General features: G+C 42.2%; 1 protein-coding gene across 1 annotated transcript in view; it reads left to right on the top strand.

Moving 5' to 3' along the window:
• Positions 1-13,079, top strand: part of CHSY1 (chondroitin sulfate synthase 1) — a 150,054-nt gene that overhangs the window by 527 nt on the left and 136,448 nt on the right. Inside the window, exon 2 of the mRNA XM_007959935.2 lies at positions 2-272. Within this exon, the coding sequence (XP_007958126.2) occupies positions 2-272 (271 nt within the window). The remainder of the gene's footprint in view (position 1; positions 273-13,079) is intronic.

Below are 13,079 nucleotides of genomic sequence, written 5' to 3' on the forward strand. Positions count from 1 at the left end.
GTGCTGGGCTTCGTTTTGGCCTCGCGGCTCGTTCTGCCCCGTGCCTCAGAGCTGAAGAGAGCGGGCCCGCGGCGCCGCGCTAGTCCTGAGGGCTGCCAGCCCGGGCAGGCGGCGGCTTCCCAGGCCCGTGGGGCGCACGGCGATGCGCGCGGGGGGCTGCTCTGGCCGCACGGACCAGCTCAGGACGGCGAGCCCCGTGACAGTAACTTTCTCTTCGTGGGAGTCATGACCGCCCAGAAATACCTGCATACCCGCGCCGTGGCCGCTTACAGGTGAGCTTCTCCGCGCGGGCACCACTTCCTGCATGTAGCATCCCGCGGGCGGGGCCTTTGCCTGCTTCTCAAACCGTTGGTTCCCGGGGTTTCTGTAGGACCGGGTGCACCTAAGGCAACAGAGGCCAGAGGCGGGATGATGAGCATAGCCCTCCAGCATGAGCTCTGTGGTCATACTTAACGAGGGTGGCACCTTTGGGTGTGGCCCTTTGCTTGTTGACCTTTCTGCATGGCCCTTGGTCTTTCCAATCCTCTTTGTTAAATGGACCTGATAGATCGCACCTTCCCTATAAGGCTGTTTGGAAACTTAGCACAGTATCTATGATCAGTGGTGGCAGTGATAATTCCTACACCCAGTTCTCACTTACCGGCCTGGTTATGTTCCAAAGAATAGGTCATCAGGCGAAAATCGAGGTTACGTGAAAATGGAGGATTTTTTTTTTCTCGTTTTTAGACCATCTATTTGTCTGATTTTTTTTTTTTTTTTAATTTAGAAAATATAGAAATAATAACAGTTAAGACTTACTGATGTGCTCGTTACTGTGACAAGTCCAGTTATGGATTATTCCTTTGCGGAGAAAGAGTCTTGGAGGAGACAAAGCTGGATAAAGCTGGGCTGTGTGACTGGAGGGCCCACGGCTTAACCACTTCACCTTCCTTCTGTGCTGGGTCAGAGCTTCTCTCTTGGAGCTGCGGTCTGGGCTCCACTCCCACCCCTGCAAGCCCTGCTCTCCAGTTCATAATAGGGAGCCTGCTCTGTCCTCTGAGCCTGGCGCCTCACCAAGACTCGGGGCTTCCTGCAGGGGTACAGGCTAAGTTTGACTAAGCTTGTTTGAGATGTCATTAAACTCGCTTACATTTTTTCCAGACACCCTTTCACATGCCTCTTTCCTCCTTTCCCACCACACAGCAATTTTGAGTGGTAGAGCCTCAGGCAGAGTAGGAGCTGAGAACCCAGAACAGGCCCCAAGGCTGTGGCCTGGGAGAAGGCTGAATCTTGAGCGGGGAGTGGGGGCAGCCCTTTGGCAAGACGGAGCAGAGGGCACGACCCAGTGCAGCCCAGCTTCCCAGAGGCCGTCCATAGACCCTCCTTGAGGGAGATGCTCTGTAACTGTTGCTGCCATGTCCCCCGCTTTGTTAATGTGCAAAATAATTGGTATAGTAGATTTTTTTACTATTGTCATAAAAGCTAAATGTTGGATAACAAGATAGTCAATAAGTGAGGGAAAGGTGTACTTGGTTCTCCAGAATGTCTGCTGTCACTCTTGGCAAGAGCTGATGCCAATTTATCTGGCTACTGCCCTTTTAGACTTCACTTTTTGAATTATGTAAATGAAAAGAGATACCCACCGCACGCTGCACCACACCAGTTTTTTTGACTAAATGAAAAGAGAACTTTTGGCGGAAAAGCAGTTCCTGGAACAGAGGAGATTGAGTGGAAGACTGCGTAGGATGTTAATTATTTAATTAGCTAAGTTTGGTGATGTCTGCATGTTATTCCTTAACTGTGCCCTTTTGGCCATGTGAGTCATAAAAGTGACTGGGATCATGTTCAGGATTAACAGAGGGATTAGCCAAAGTAGTCTTTAGAAGGGAGATGGTTTTGGAATGGCAGGCGTGGTTAGAGCCAGATTCATAGTGGTGTGAAGTAGAAGAGAGGTATAGATGCAATGAAGGGAGCTGATGAAAACTTTATATGTATGAAGTACAGAAATACTGTGTGAGTATGGTTTGGGACTCATCCAGTCACAAAATAAACCAGTGGAGAGAGGTCTTCTGGGTAGGGACTTTTAGAGTGCTCAGGGCTGACCAGGATAAGTTAGTTGCTGGGTGTAGGTGTTCTTGATTTATAATTGATAGCTTTAGCTTTGAAATCCAGTTCTGGTGAAAATTATCAGGTACTAGATGTGAGGGGAGAATCACATATGCACCTCCTCACCCCTACCTTCACCCCCGCCAAATACACACCAGGGGGGAAGGTAAAGAGTTGAGAAGGACAGTGGAAGAGTGGTAGGGAATGACTGTCCTTGCAGTGTATTCATGCCCATTCTGGCATGTTTCCTTTGGGATCTTGCTTAAGTTCAGAGTCTGGGTTCTGCTAGGAAGTGTCTTGAGTGACTGAAAAGCTTAGAACGTGTGTAGTGTAAATACATACTAATGCAGCATTTTTGGGAACCAGCAGATCAGAGTTTTTACTTAGATGTAACTGGGACTCGATGTAAATTGTACTTTCTGACCAGAGAAGCATCTATATCAGAAATTGTATTGTTGTTGTTGTTATTTGCTGTTGAGTCGGCCCCGACTCATAGCGACCCCTCCTTGGGTTTCCGAGGCAGTGTCACCACGGAAGTAGGATTGCCCAACCTTCCTTCCGAGGAGTGGCTGGTGGGTTTGAACCGCCGGCCTTCTGGTTAGCAGTCAGTGCCTTAGGCACTATGCTACCAGAGCGCTCCCATCAGAAATTGAGGATGAGCCATATAAATTGTTTACAGCACAATTTTGAAAGTGAATTCACGTGACTACAATTTGATGGCAAGTATATGAAACCACAACTTCGGAGACAATTACCTGTTTAAACAATAGCTTATATGACTCCTTATCCTCTTGCCCCAAATAAGTAAATTTTAATGGATATAAAATATTCGGTATATACAAATTGTTTTTGTTATACTAGCAATACTCAGAAAAATACCTTTTCACACTTAGAGTTGATGTTTTCCCAAAGCCAGCATTTCATACATTTTACTTTTGGCCACCTCTACACTTCTACCTCGTCTATTTTGGATGTAGGTTTTTAGGGATTTTAGCTCATTGTTAATTTTCTTTTAAGTTAGGGGAAAGTAGAAACACAGTTTGCCATCTACATCCTCCCCCCTTTCTTTGCCTCCAGCACCTTTTCTTTTCTCTCTCTGACCTTCAGAAATCAAAGTACTTGGAGGCTGGGAATGAACCTACCCTGCTGGTTACAGACATCTCCTTCTCAGCCTGTGAACCCTCTGTTTAGATGGCTGGCTGCAGAAGATGGCACAAGACCATGTTAGTCTTAAAGGAACTTTCAGAGAAGACCTGAATTGGGATGAAGGTTGTTGTTGTTGTTTATAGGGTATAATTTATCATGCTTGGCTTTGCTTTGCAGCCCAGGCCAAAAATCCAAACTCAGCTCTTAAATGAAATTTCATGCACAGTTCAAAATCAAACTAGGCTTTAAATCTTCTAGCACAAGGTAGAACTCTAGTTTGGAACTGAGTGTTCAGTTTTACATTTCTCCTAAGAGGCAGATAATTCTTTACATTTAAAAAAAAAAAAAAATCCACTGTTTGTATTTAAACAAAAAACATTGATTAGTTTATGGATGAAGGAGATGCAAATATTAGTAAAATGGCAGGATATTGAAAAATCTAAGAATTTCTGTCAAGGGACTAGCAACAAAAACCAGCCATCTAGCAACGTCTTTCTAATGACTGAAATTCAGAATGGGGCTAAAAACTTAAAAAATTCAGGAAGATAGTCTTGCCTGCACTGAAGTTGTAAGGTCTGTGGAGTCGGCTCTGACTAAAGTTAATGTATGTTAATGAAAAGAACCTCATCATCACACCTTTTATTGGACTTGGAGTGGAGAGAGGGGCCACCAAGAGATATTAGCAATGTAGTGACAGCTGATTGCAGGCAAGAAACAGATTTTATAAAGCAGATAAAATGAAACTCAAAAGTGTGGCAGTTTAGAGGCCCCGAGTAGACATCACAGCTGTTGAGTTCATTGGAGTGATTCTGATTCGTTAAAATGTTCTGATTACTGGGAACTCATCCTTTTGTTCAACAAATACTTGCGTGGGCCCTGGGACCCAGACTCTCAGTGAATTTACTACTCTCCTGGACCTCCCACTCTCTTGGAAAAGAAAGACACTAAAAAGAGGTTTCAAGCTGGTGATGAGTGCTGTGGGCAAAATAAAACAGGTTAAGGGCAAGAGTTGGGCCATGTGTTCCCTGAATTAGGTGATTGGGAAAGGACCTGGAGAATATGGCATTTGGGCAGAAATCTGAATAATGAGGAACTGATTGTGTGACTGTCATTGATGGAAATGCCAGGCAGAGCAAAGTCCTACCCAAGAACTAGCTTGGAACGGAACCTGAAAAGGCTAATAAAAGGAAGGGAACAAGGGCTTGATAATGTCTGATGTCGTGGAATTTTATCTAAATGAATTGGAAAGCCATTGGAGGTTTTAAGTAGGAAAGTGAAGTGATTGGTTTAAAAGTTAATTCTGCCATTACATGGAAGCTGGATTGTAGCGAAGCAAGAAAATCTGTGAGAGGTGGTCCAGATGGAGATGGAGATGGCTGCTGGACTAGTACAGTAGCAGTTGGAAGTGGATGGTTGTGGGATATATTGTGGAGTTAAGAGTTAAAGGAGGTGCCCATGGAATGCTTGTGAGGGCTAAGGGAAAGCAGAATCACTGATGGTTTCGATGAATTTGTCTTGACCAATAGGGTGAATGGTTTTATCTTTTACTGAGATGGGAATGATCAGAGGAGAGATTGATTTAGGGGGAAAGAGGTGAGTCAGCAGAGATGGGGTTTTTGCACATGTAAAGTTGGAGGTAGCTTGCAGACATATAGGTGTATGTATCTGTAATAAAGGTGATGCGTATAAAAAATGAAGAAAGATTTACATCTGAAGTAATTACAGTGTTGGGGCTCTAAAGCTATCTTGAACAAAAATTCCCTAAGGGTTCTGGATAGCTCTGGTTTTACAAATAAACATAAAATGATTTGTTTTGACTCTTTTACGAAGTGTGTGTACTTTAGGTAATTTCACTTTCAAATGGTGCCAAGATTTGTCCAAAGTAATTTATTGTGCTAGTTAGTGATGGATCGCTGGAACCCCCCTGCCCCCCAGATTTCTTGTGTTTTTCTTTAGCAGCTGCAATTCATGTTTTTCCTATATCTTTTTTTCTTAGTTATCTTGCTTTGATATACCGAAAAAAAAAACCGAACTCACTACTATCGAGCTGATTCAGACTCATAGCAACCCCCTTTGGGTTTCTGAGGTGGTAAATCTTTATGGAAGTAGATTGCCCAGTCTTCCTTCCACAGAGTGGCTGATGGGTTTGAACCATTAACCTTCCGTTTAGCAGTCAGATGCTTTAGGTACTATGCCATCAGAGCTCCCTTGCTTTGATGTACAGAAGAATGTTTATGTAGTCCAATCTCTATCTTTACCTTTCTGCTTTTTGTTGTCTTTTTTCCTCCCTAATCTCAATTAGTTATTGCCCTAGAGAGATTTTTAAAGATAACATTGTTTTTTTTTCCTGATCAAAGAAAAATAAAAAATCATCTCAACCTCCTTTTTCTCCAAATAGTACATTGTCTCGGCACCATCTGTTGAATAAGCTCTCATTTCCCTACCAATTTGAAATGCCATTTTCATCATACTCAAAAATCCTGGGTATGTTTTTGTACTTCCTATATTGTTGCATTGATTTTTCTTCTGTTCTTGTGCCAGTACCACCCATTGAAATTATTGTAGGTTGAATAATATTTTAATATCTGGTAGACAAGTTCCCCTTTGTTCTTCTGTTTCAAATACTTCTTGGCTACATTTATGTGTTCTTGCTGGGAAAATTTTGATGCTGCTTAGATTTTGTTTTTTAATTGATTGTTTGATAAAAAAGAAAAAGCATACACATTTTGCTTTTAATCCATATTTATGCTAAGAACATTGATCCAACACCTTTTGTCTTGATTCTTACCTACCTTGGGCTTTACTGTTTTGATCTTTATATGAAAAGAAAGAGGTACATGCTTTTCCTTTCTTGCCCCAAAAGTGGTAAAGGTCACTTTACAGATAAGTATCAGTCTGTAGAGGAACTGTGGGAAGAAAGTTTGAGAGACACTAGCTTTAGATATGGGAATCTAATTACTGGATATTGTTGAAACAGTTAATGACCTCTTCCTAACACCTTAAATGAAGAGATACTATTTCTTTCTACCTAATGAGCTCCTGCCTTACAAATCTGAGTTCATTTCCTTATTTCTCGATCTAAGTAAACCAGGTGTATCTTGAAGCAGTTCAGACCAATATTTGCTTTCTCAGATTGAATATAATTTGGCAAACATTTATTGGAAGCCTTCTCTAGTCAAAATAACCTATAAATGAACTTTTGGAGCACAACCCATTTCAAGTTACGAATTATCTGTATAAGATTAGTGAGAACATGGTCCTGAAAATGAGTTGAGTTTTTATATGTCACCGTTCAAGACCTTGATTCCCTCAAACAGAATATTCCTTGAATACTATCTGTGTTTCATAGATATGATTGTCAGTGGGAGTTTGTACACGACTGTGTTTTTGTCTCTGGCAGTTGCACTTTTCCTTGTCCATTACTTACACTGCTATTTATTGAAAATAGATTAATTTGACTCCAACTCATGGTGACCCCATGGGTGTCAGAGTAGAACTCTGGTCCACAAGATTTTCAATGGCCAGAACCTTTCAGAAGTAGATTGCCAGGCCTTTCTTCTGAACCTCCAACCTTTTTGTTAGCAATGGAGTTCATTAACTGTTTGTACCACCCAAGGACTCCAGATTGATAATACTGGGCCCTATCCCTGTAGAGTTTATAGTGTAAGGAAGGAAACAAATGACGGTTGAGGATCATAAAAGTTATCACGGTATGTGAACTAATAACTGTGCTGCTACAGAAGAGGCTTGTGCTAATTATATGAAGGTCTTGCTTATGCTCTGTTCCTCCTCCTCCCATTGATTCTTTAAGAATATGTAGGAGTTTTGAGGCAGGAACAACAAGCAGGTTCCATGAAACATGAACCAGTAGGAAATAGACAAGCAGACAGAAAGTTCTCTGAGACTGTGTAGGTTCTGGGTTATCCAGTGGTAGGCCAGGAGGAGGGCAGAGTATGTGTTCTAAGCTCAGAAATTTGGCTTTTGTGTTATAGGTGTCCAGAGCTGTTGGTGATATTTAAGAAGATAAGTCTGGCAGAAATACTAATTTGGGAATAGTCTAAATAGGACATGGACTTAAATTGGTACTGCTTAGGAGGGTGCTTTGGTAATGCTTAATGAAGAGCTCTAAAATGCAGCTGTCCTGAGGTCTAGCAATCCTCCAGAAAATTTTCCTAAGGAATTTTCAAAGATGTATGCATGAACTTGAAATTTGAGTGAGTGAAAAATTAAGTGTGAGTTTGATTTTGAATGTGTCAAATTTGAGGTTCTTGGAGTACTCCTTGGGGCTTGAGCTGAGGCTGCAGACATGGTAATTTTTTCTTTCTTTCTTTTTTTTTTTTTTTTAATTGTGATTTGGTTGAAGATTTATAGAGCAAATTCACTTTCCATACAGCAGTTCACATATACTTTGTCTCATGTCATTGACCACAGTTTACCACAATGCAACAGCTCCTCTCCCACTTCTTCCCCATAGTTACCTCTTCCCAGTGTCCATCCCTCCACACACTCCTGCCCCCTGAGCTGTCTCCCTGTGCATAAGCAGCCGTTCTTTCTCCCATGATTGTTCTCTCCAAGGCATGTATCTACTTGAGGTAAATGTTTAACTCACATGCCTGTATTTTGTTTGGCTGGAAACCACAGGTGTGGGTTCAATTCCAGACCTGAAGGGCAGCTAGGGGCCATAGTCTCAGTGGTTCCACCAGGCTCCATTTTTTTTCCCAAGTGATTTAGAGTTTTGTTCCACATTTTTCTCCCTCTCTGTCCAGGATCTCCTACATAGATCCCCTTCCAAGTGGATGACAGTGGTAGCTGGGCACCATCTAGTTCTTCAGCAGACATGGTAATTGTTGTTTCATTAAGTTCCAGTTAATTCTGTGCTGAAGTTTAGGCAGGAACTTATTTTTATTTGGTACTGATATTTGGGAGAATTAGGTACACAGATTTTATGTACATTAATGTAGTTATATGGGAGCTCTGGTAGTATAGTCCCTAAGGTACTTGACTGCTAACCAGAAGCCTGGCAGTTCAAACCCACCAGCCACTCCTCAGAAGGAAGGTTGGGTAATCTACTTCCATAGTGAGACCGCCTCAGAAACCCAAGGAGGGGTCGCTATGAGTCAGGTCCGACTCGATGGCACATAACAAAGACAACAACAGTGTAGTTATTCGGTGCCTCCATTTGTTGAGAATGGCATTTTGGCTTCTAGTTCTGTATGGAATTAGGGGAACAAGAAATTTAGTTAAGATTTGAAAATTCTGAAGTTGTACATCCTCTTACCTTAATTCAGTGTCTTTTCTTAAGTATTTGTACTGGCATTATTTGTTCTGTGGTTAAGTATTTGTTCTGTAGCTATAGTATTTGTTCTGTAGCCAAATATATTTGTTTGTAGATGATTAAAAACAAGGTGTACTTTGGCTCTGATTTGATGTCAAGCCAGTGTTTATGTGAGGATTGGAGGAAGACTCATTAACAATTTTCCATGTGCAGATGACACATCCTTAGTTGCTGAGAGTAAAAATGACTTATAGCACGTACTATTGAAAATGCAGATATTAATGCCATTAATTGTTGTTTTGTAAGTTGAACGATGCAAAGGCTGCTTTTTTTTTTTTAGATTGTGATTTGGTTGAAAGTTTACAGAGCAAATTCACTTTCCATACAGCAGTTCACAACATGTTGTCTCATGATAGTGACTACAACTTACCCCAATACAACAGTTCCCCTCCCACTTCTTCCCAATAGTTACCTCTTCCCTGTGTCTATCCCTCCATGTACTCCTGCCCCCGAACTGTTTCCCTGTGCATAAACAGCCGCAAAGACTGCTTTTGTGTTAAACTTTATTCTGTATGTTTCCCACCATCTGTCCCCAAACGATTGGGCAGGAATTTGAGTAGCAAATGAGTCAAAACACAAAAGGTTTTGAGGACTTTTTGAACGAAAATCTTCTGGCTGTAAGTCCAGTCAAAACACTGAAGAGTTGTCCTTGACCAGCAGGTTTTGGCTAAGCTTTCCTGTTGTCCAGCCAGATAAGCAAAGAGTGGATGGAAGTGGTTGAAGTGTGTATTGTTGTTGTTGTTATGTTGAGTCAGACTCGAGTGGGTTATGTGCCATCAAGTCAGACCTCATTCATAGTGACCCCTCCTTGTGTTCCAAGGCAGTATCACTATGGAAGTATGTTGCCCAGCCTTCCCTCCGAGGAGTGGCTGGTGGGTTTGAACTGCCAGCCTTCTGGTTAGCAGTCAAATGCCTTAGGTTTAGGAAGTAGTAAATGATCAAGAACTGATGGTATTGAAGAAAGAAGTCCAAGTTGCACTGACGGCATTGGTGAGAAACAGGGCTTTAGGATTGATGGAATACAAATTGAGATGCTTCAACAAATGGATGCAACACTGGGAGTGCTCACTCATCTGTACCAAGAAATTTGGAGAACAGCTACCAGGCCAACCGACTGGAAGAGATGAATGTTTGTGCCCATTCCAAAGAAAGGTGATCCAACAGAATGTGGAAATTATTGAAAAATTATTAATATCACATGCAAGTAAAATTATGCTGAAGATAATTTAAAAACTATCGAGGCAATACATTGACAGGGAACTGCCAGAAAATTCAAACTAGATTTAGAAGAGGATGTGGAACAAGGGATGACATTGCTGATGTCAACTGAATCTTGGCTGAAAGCAAACAATACCAGAAAGATGTTTCCTGTGTTTTATTGACTATGTAAACACATCCAGTGATGTGGATCATAACATACTATGGATAACATTGTACAGATTGGGGCATTTAATTGTGCTCCTGCAGAACCTGTACATAGACCAAGAGGTTGTCCTTTAAACAGGATGGGGGATGCTGCATGGTTCAGAATCCAGAAAGGTGTGTGTCAGGGTTATATCCTTTCACCATTCTTACTCAGTCTGTTTCTTGAGCAAATAACCTGAGAAGTTGGACTATATGAAGAAGGTGGTGTCAGGATTGGAGGAAGACTTCAAAGAAACCTGTGATGTGTAGATGACACAACTTTGCTTGCTGAAAGTGGAAAGAACTTGAAGCACTTACTGATGAAATTCAAAGACTATATAGCTCTAGCGATATGGATTACACCTCAACATAAAACAAAAATCCTCACAACTAGAGCAACAAGCACAATATGAGAAATGGAGAAAAAGATTAAAGTTGTCAGGGATTTCATTTTACTTGAACCTACAATCAATACCCGTAGAAGTACAGCAGTCAAGAAATCAAAATGATGGATTGTATTGGCAAATCTGATGCAAAAGACCACTTTCAAATATTAATAAGCAGAGATGTCACTTTGAGGGCCAAGGTACACCTGACCCAAGTCATGGTATTTTCAGTCATCTAGTAAGGAGCTCTGGTGGTATAGTGCCTAAGGCATTTGACTGCTAACCAGAAGGCTGGTGGTTCAAACCCACCAGCCACTCTTTGGAAGGAAGATTGGGCAATCTACTTCTGTAGAGATACCACCTTGGAAACCCAAAGAGGGGTCACTATGAGTCAGATCCAACTCAGCAGCAGTGAGTTTGGTATTTTGGTTTTAATATGCATGTGAAAGCTGGACAATGAATAAGGAAGACCAGAGAAGAATTGATGCCTTTGAATTATGGTATTGATAAAGAATATTGAATGTACTTTGTACTGCCAGAACAAACAAATCTGTCTTGGAAGAAGTCCAGCCAGAATGATCCTCAGAAGCAGGGATGGCAATACTTCATCTTACATGCTTTGGACATGTTGTCATGAATGACCAGTCCCTCGAGAAGGACATAATGCTTGGTAAGGTGGAGGGTCACCGAAAAAGAGGAAGACCTTCAAAGAGATGGATCGACACACTGACTGCAACAGTGGGCTCAAAGATAGCAACAACTGTGAGGATAGCTCAGGACTGGGCAGTGTTGGGTTCTGTTGTGCATAGGGTTGCTTTGAGTCAGAATCTACTCTGCAACACCTAACAGCAGCAATAACATTAGAGGGACTGGAAAAGAAATGTGGGGTAGTAACCTGGGAAAAAAAGTGCATGGGACTAAAAAGCCAATAGGCTGACAAATTGAGGCAGTTACAGTGCATGAGTTTTAGAACTAGATCTGTTTGCATTTTGGCTTCATTATTTATTAGCTTTTTGACCTTAGACAGGTTACTTAACCTGACCCAGTGCCTCAGCTTCCCTGTCAAATATATAAATAATGATACTTCATTTACTGCATAGGGTTGCCATAGGGATGAAATGAATGTTACCAAATGCCCTTAGAACAGTGCCTTGCACTCGATAATTGTTCAGTAAAGCACAACTGTTATTAAGCAGGCTTGATGCCAGGTAGTGGAGTGCCTCATAGAGGGAAGACTAGGACTTGTAGAGGGGTCAGCAAAAGTAAGTCGAGGATGATTTTATTATTTGCATGAAACAACATTGGTTTTTTAGTCTTAGATTTGAAAGCATATGATTAAGAGTTAGTTGCATATTGCTTGAATAATTTCTTTTAGAAGGATTGTTGTTGTTGTTGTTATGTGCCGTCGAGTCGGCCCCGACTCATAGCGACCCCTCCTTGGGTTTCCGAGGCAGTATCACTACGGAAGTAGGATTGCCCAACCTTCCTTCCGAGGAGTGGCTGGTGGGTTTGAACCGCCAGCCATCTGGTTAGCAGGCAAGTGTCTTAGCCACTATGCTACCAGAGCTCCCTTTAGAAGGATTACTCTTCATAAAGTGGAGGGTTACAGATGTCTCAGATGTCCAGCTTTTCCAGACTGCTGTGCCACTCCATCATCTCCTCCTCCTCCCCTTAGTACTCTCCCTCCTGTCTTGTTGTTGTGTTAACGTGCTGTTGAGTTGGACCTGACTCGTAGTGACCCCTCCTTGGGTTTCTGAGGCAATATCACTATGGAAGTAGATTGCCTAACCTTCCTTCCGAGGAGTGGCTGGTGGGTTTGAACCACCAGCCTTCTGGTTAGCAGTCAAGTACTTTAGGCACTATGCTACTTGCTGTAACGTCTCCCAGAACTCACTAACTCCTAAGGAAATGGCTCACATGGTGCTGGGGGCTGGCAAGTCCCAAGTCTGTGGGTAGGTCTGGAGGATTCCCCCAACTCATATGGTTGCAGGGGCTGACAACCCAAATTGGTGGGTCAGATGACTGGCTGTTGTCCAAGAATGAGCTGATGAACCAAACACAGGATGGGAGCAGGAGAGAGCACTTTCCCAGAACATTCACATATGTACCCTCAAGGAAGCTAAAGGTGGTGACTTGAGTCACACAATGCAGCAAGGTGAAACTGAAGATACAGCCCACCCTAAACAACCATAGAGACTGGGATTTACAGTACATCACAAAATGAAGAACAACAGTTAGTGTTACACCAAGCAATTCACTGCACTGCCAAAACCCAAGCAAATTCACTGCCGTCAGTCAGAGCTGACTCATAGCGAACCCTCCTTGGGCTTCTGAGACGGTATCACTACAGAAGTAGATGCCCAGTCTTCCAAGGAGTGGCTGGTAGGTTTGAACTGCCAGCCTTCTGGTTAGCCGTCAAACACCTTAGACTATGCTACCAGAGCTACCCTTTTATGTGTACAGGTACAAAATACAAATTATATAAAGTAACACTCCAATAGCTTTGGAAATGTGTCATGAGATCAGAATTTGCCTTCTGTCACTTACACTCCAAATTTTAATTCTTTTTTTTTTTTATGAGGATTTGGGTGAAGATTTACAGAGTAAATTCACTTTTCATACAGCCGTTCACATATACTTTGTCTCATGTCATTGACCAAAATTTACAATGCAGCAGCTCCCCTCCCACTTCCTCCCCATAGTTACCTCCTCCCAGTGTCCAT

The sequence above is a fragment of the Orycteropus afer genome, unplaced genomic scaffold (assembly GCF_000298275.1).
Source record: "Orycteropus afer afer isolate SDZICR_OR568_19922 unplaced genomic scaffold, OryAfe1.0 scaffold00019, whole genome shotgun sequence".
NCBI classification, from domain to species: domain Eukaryota; kingdom Metazoa; phylum Chordata; class Mammalia; order Tubulidentata; family Orycteropodidae; genus Orycteropus; species Orycteropus afer.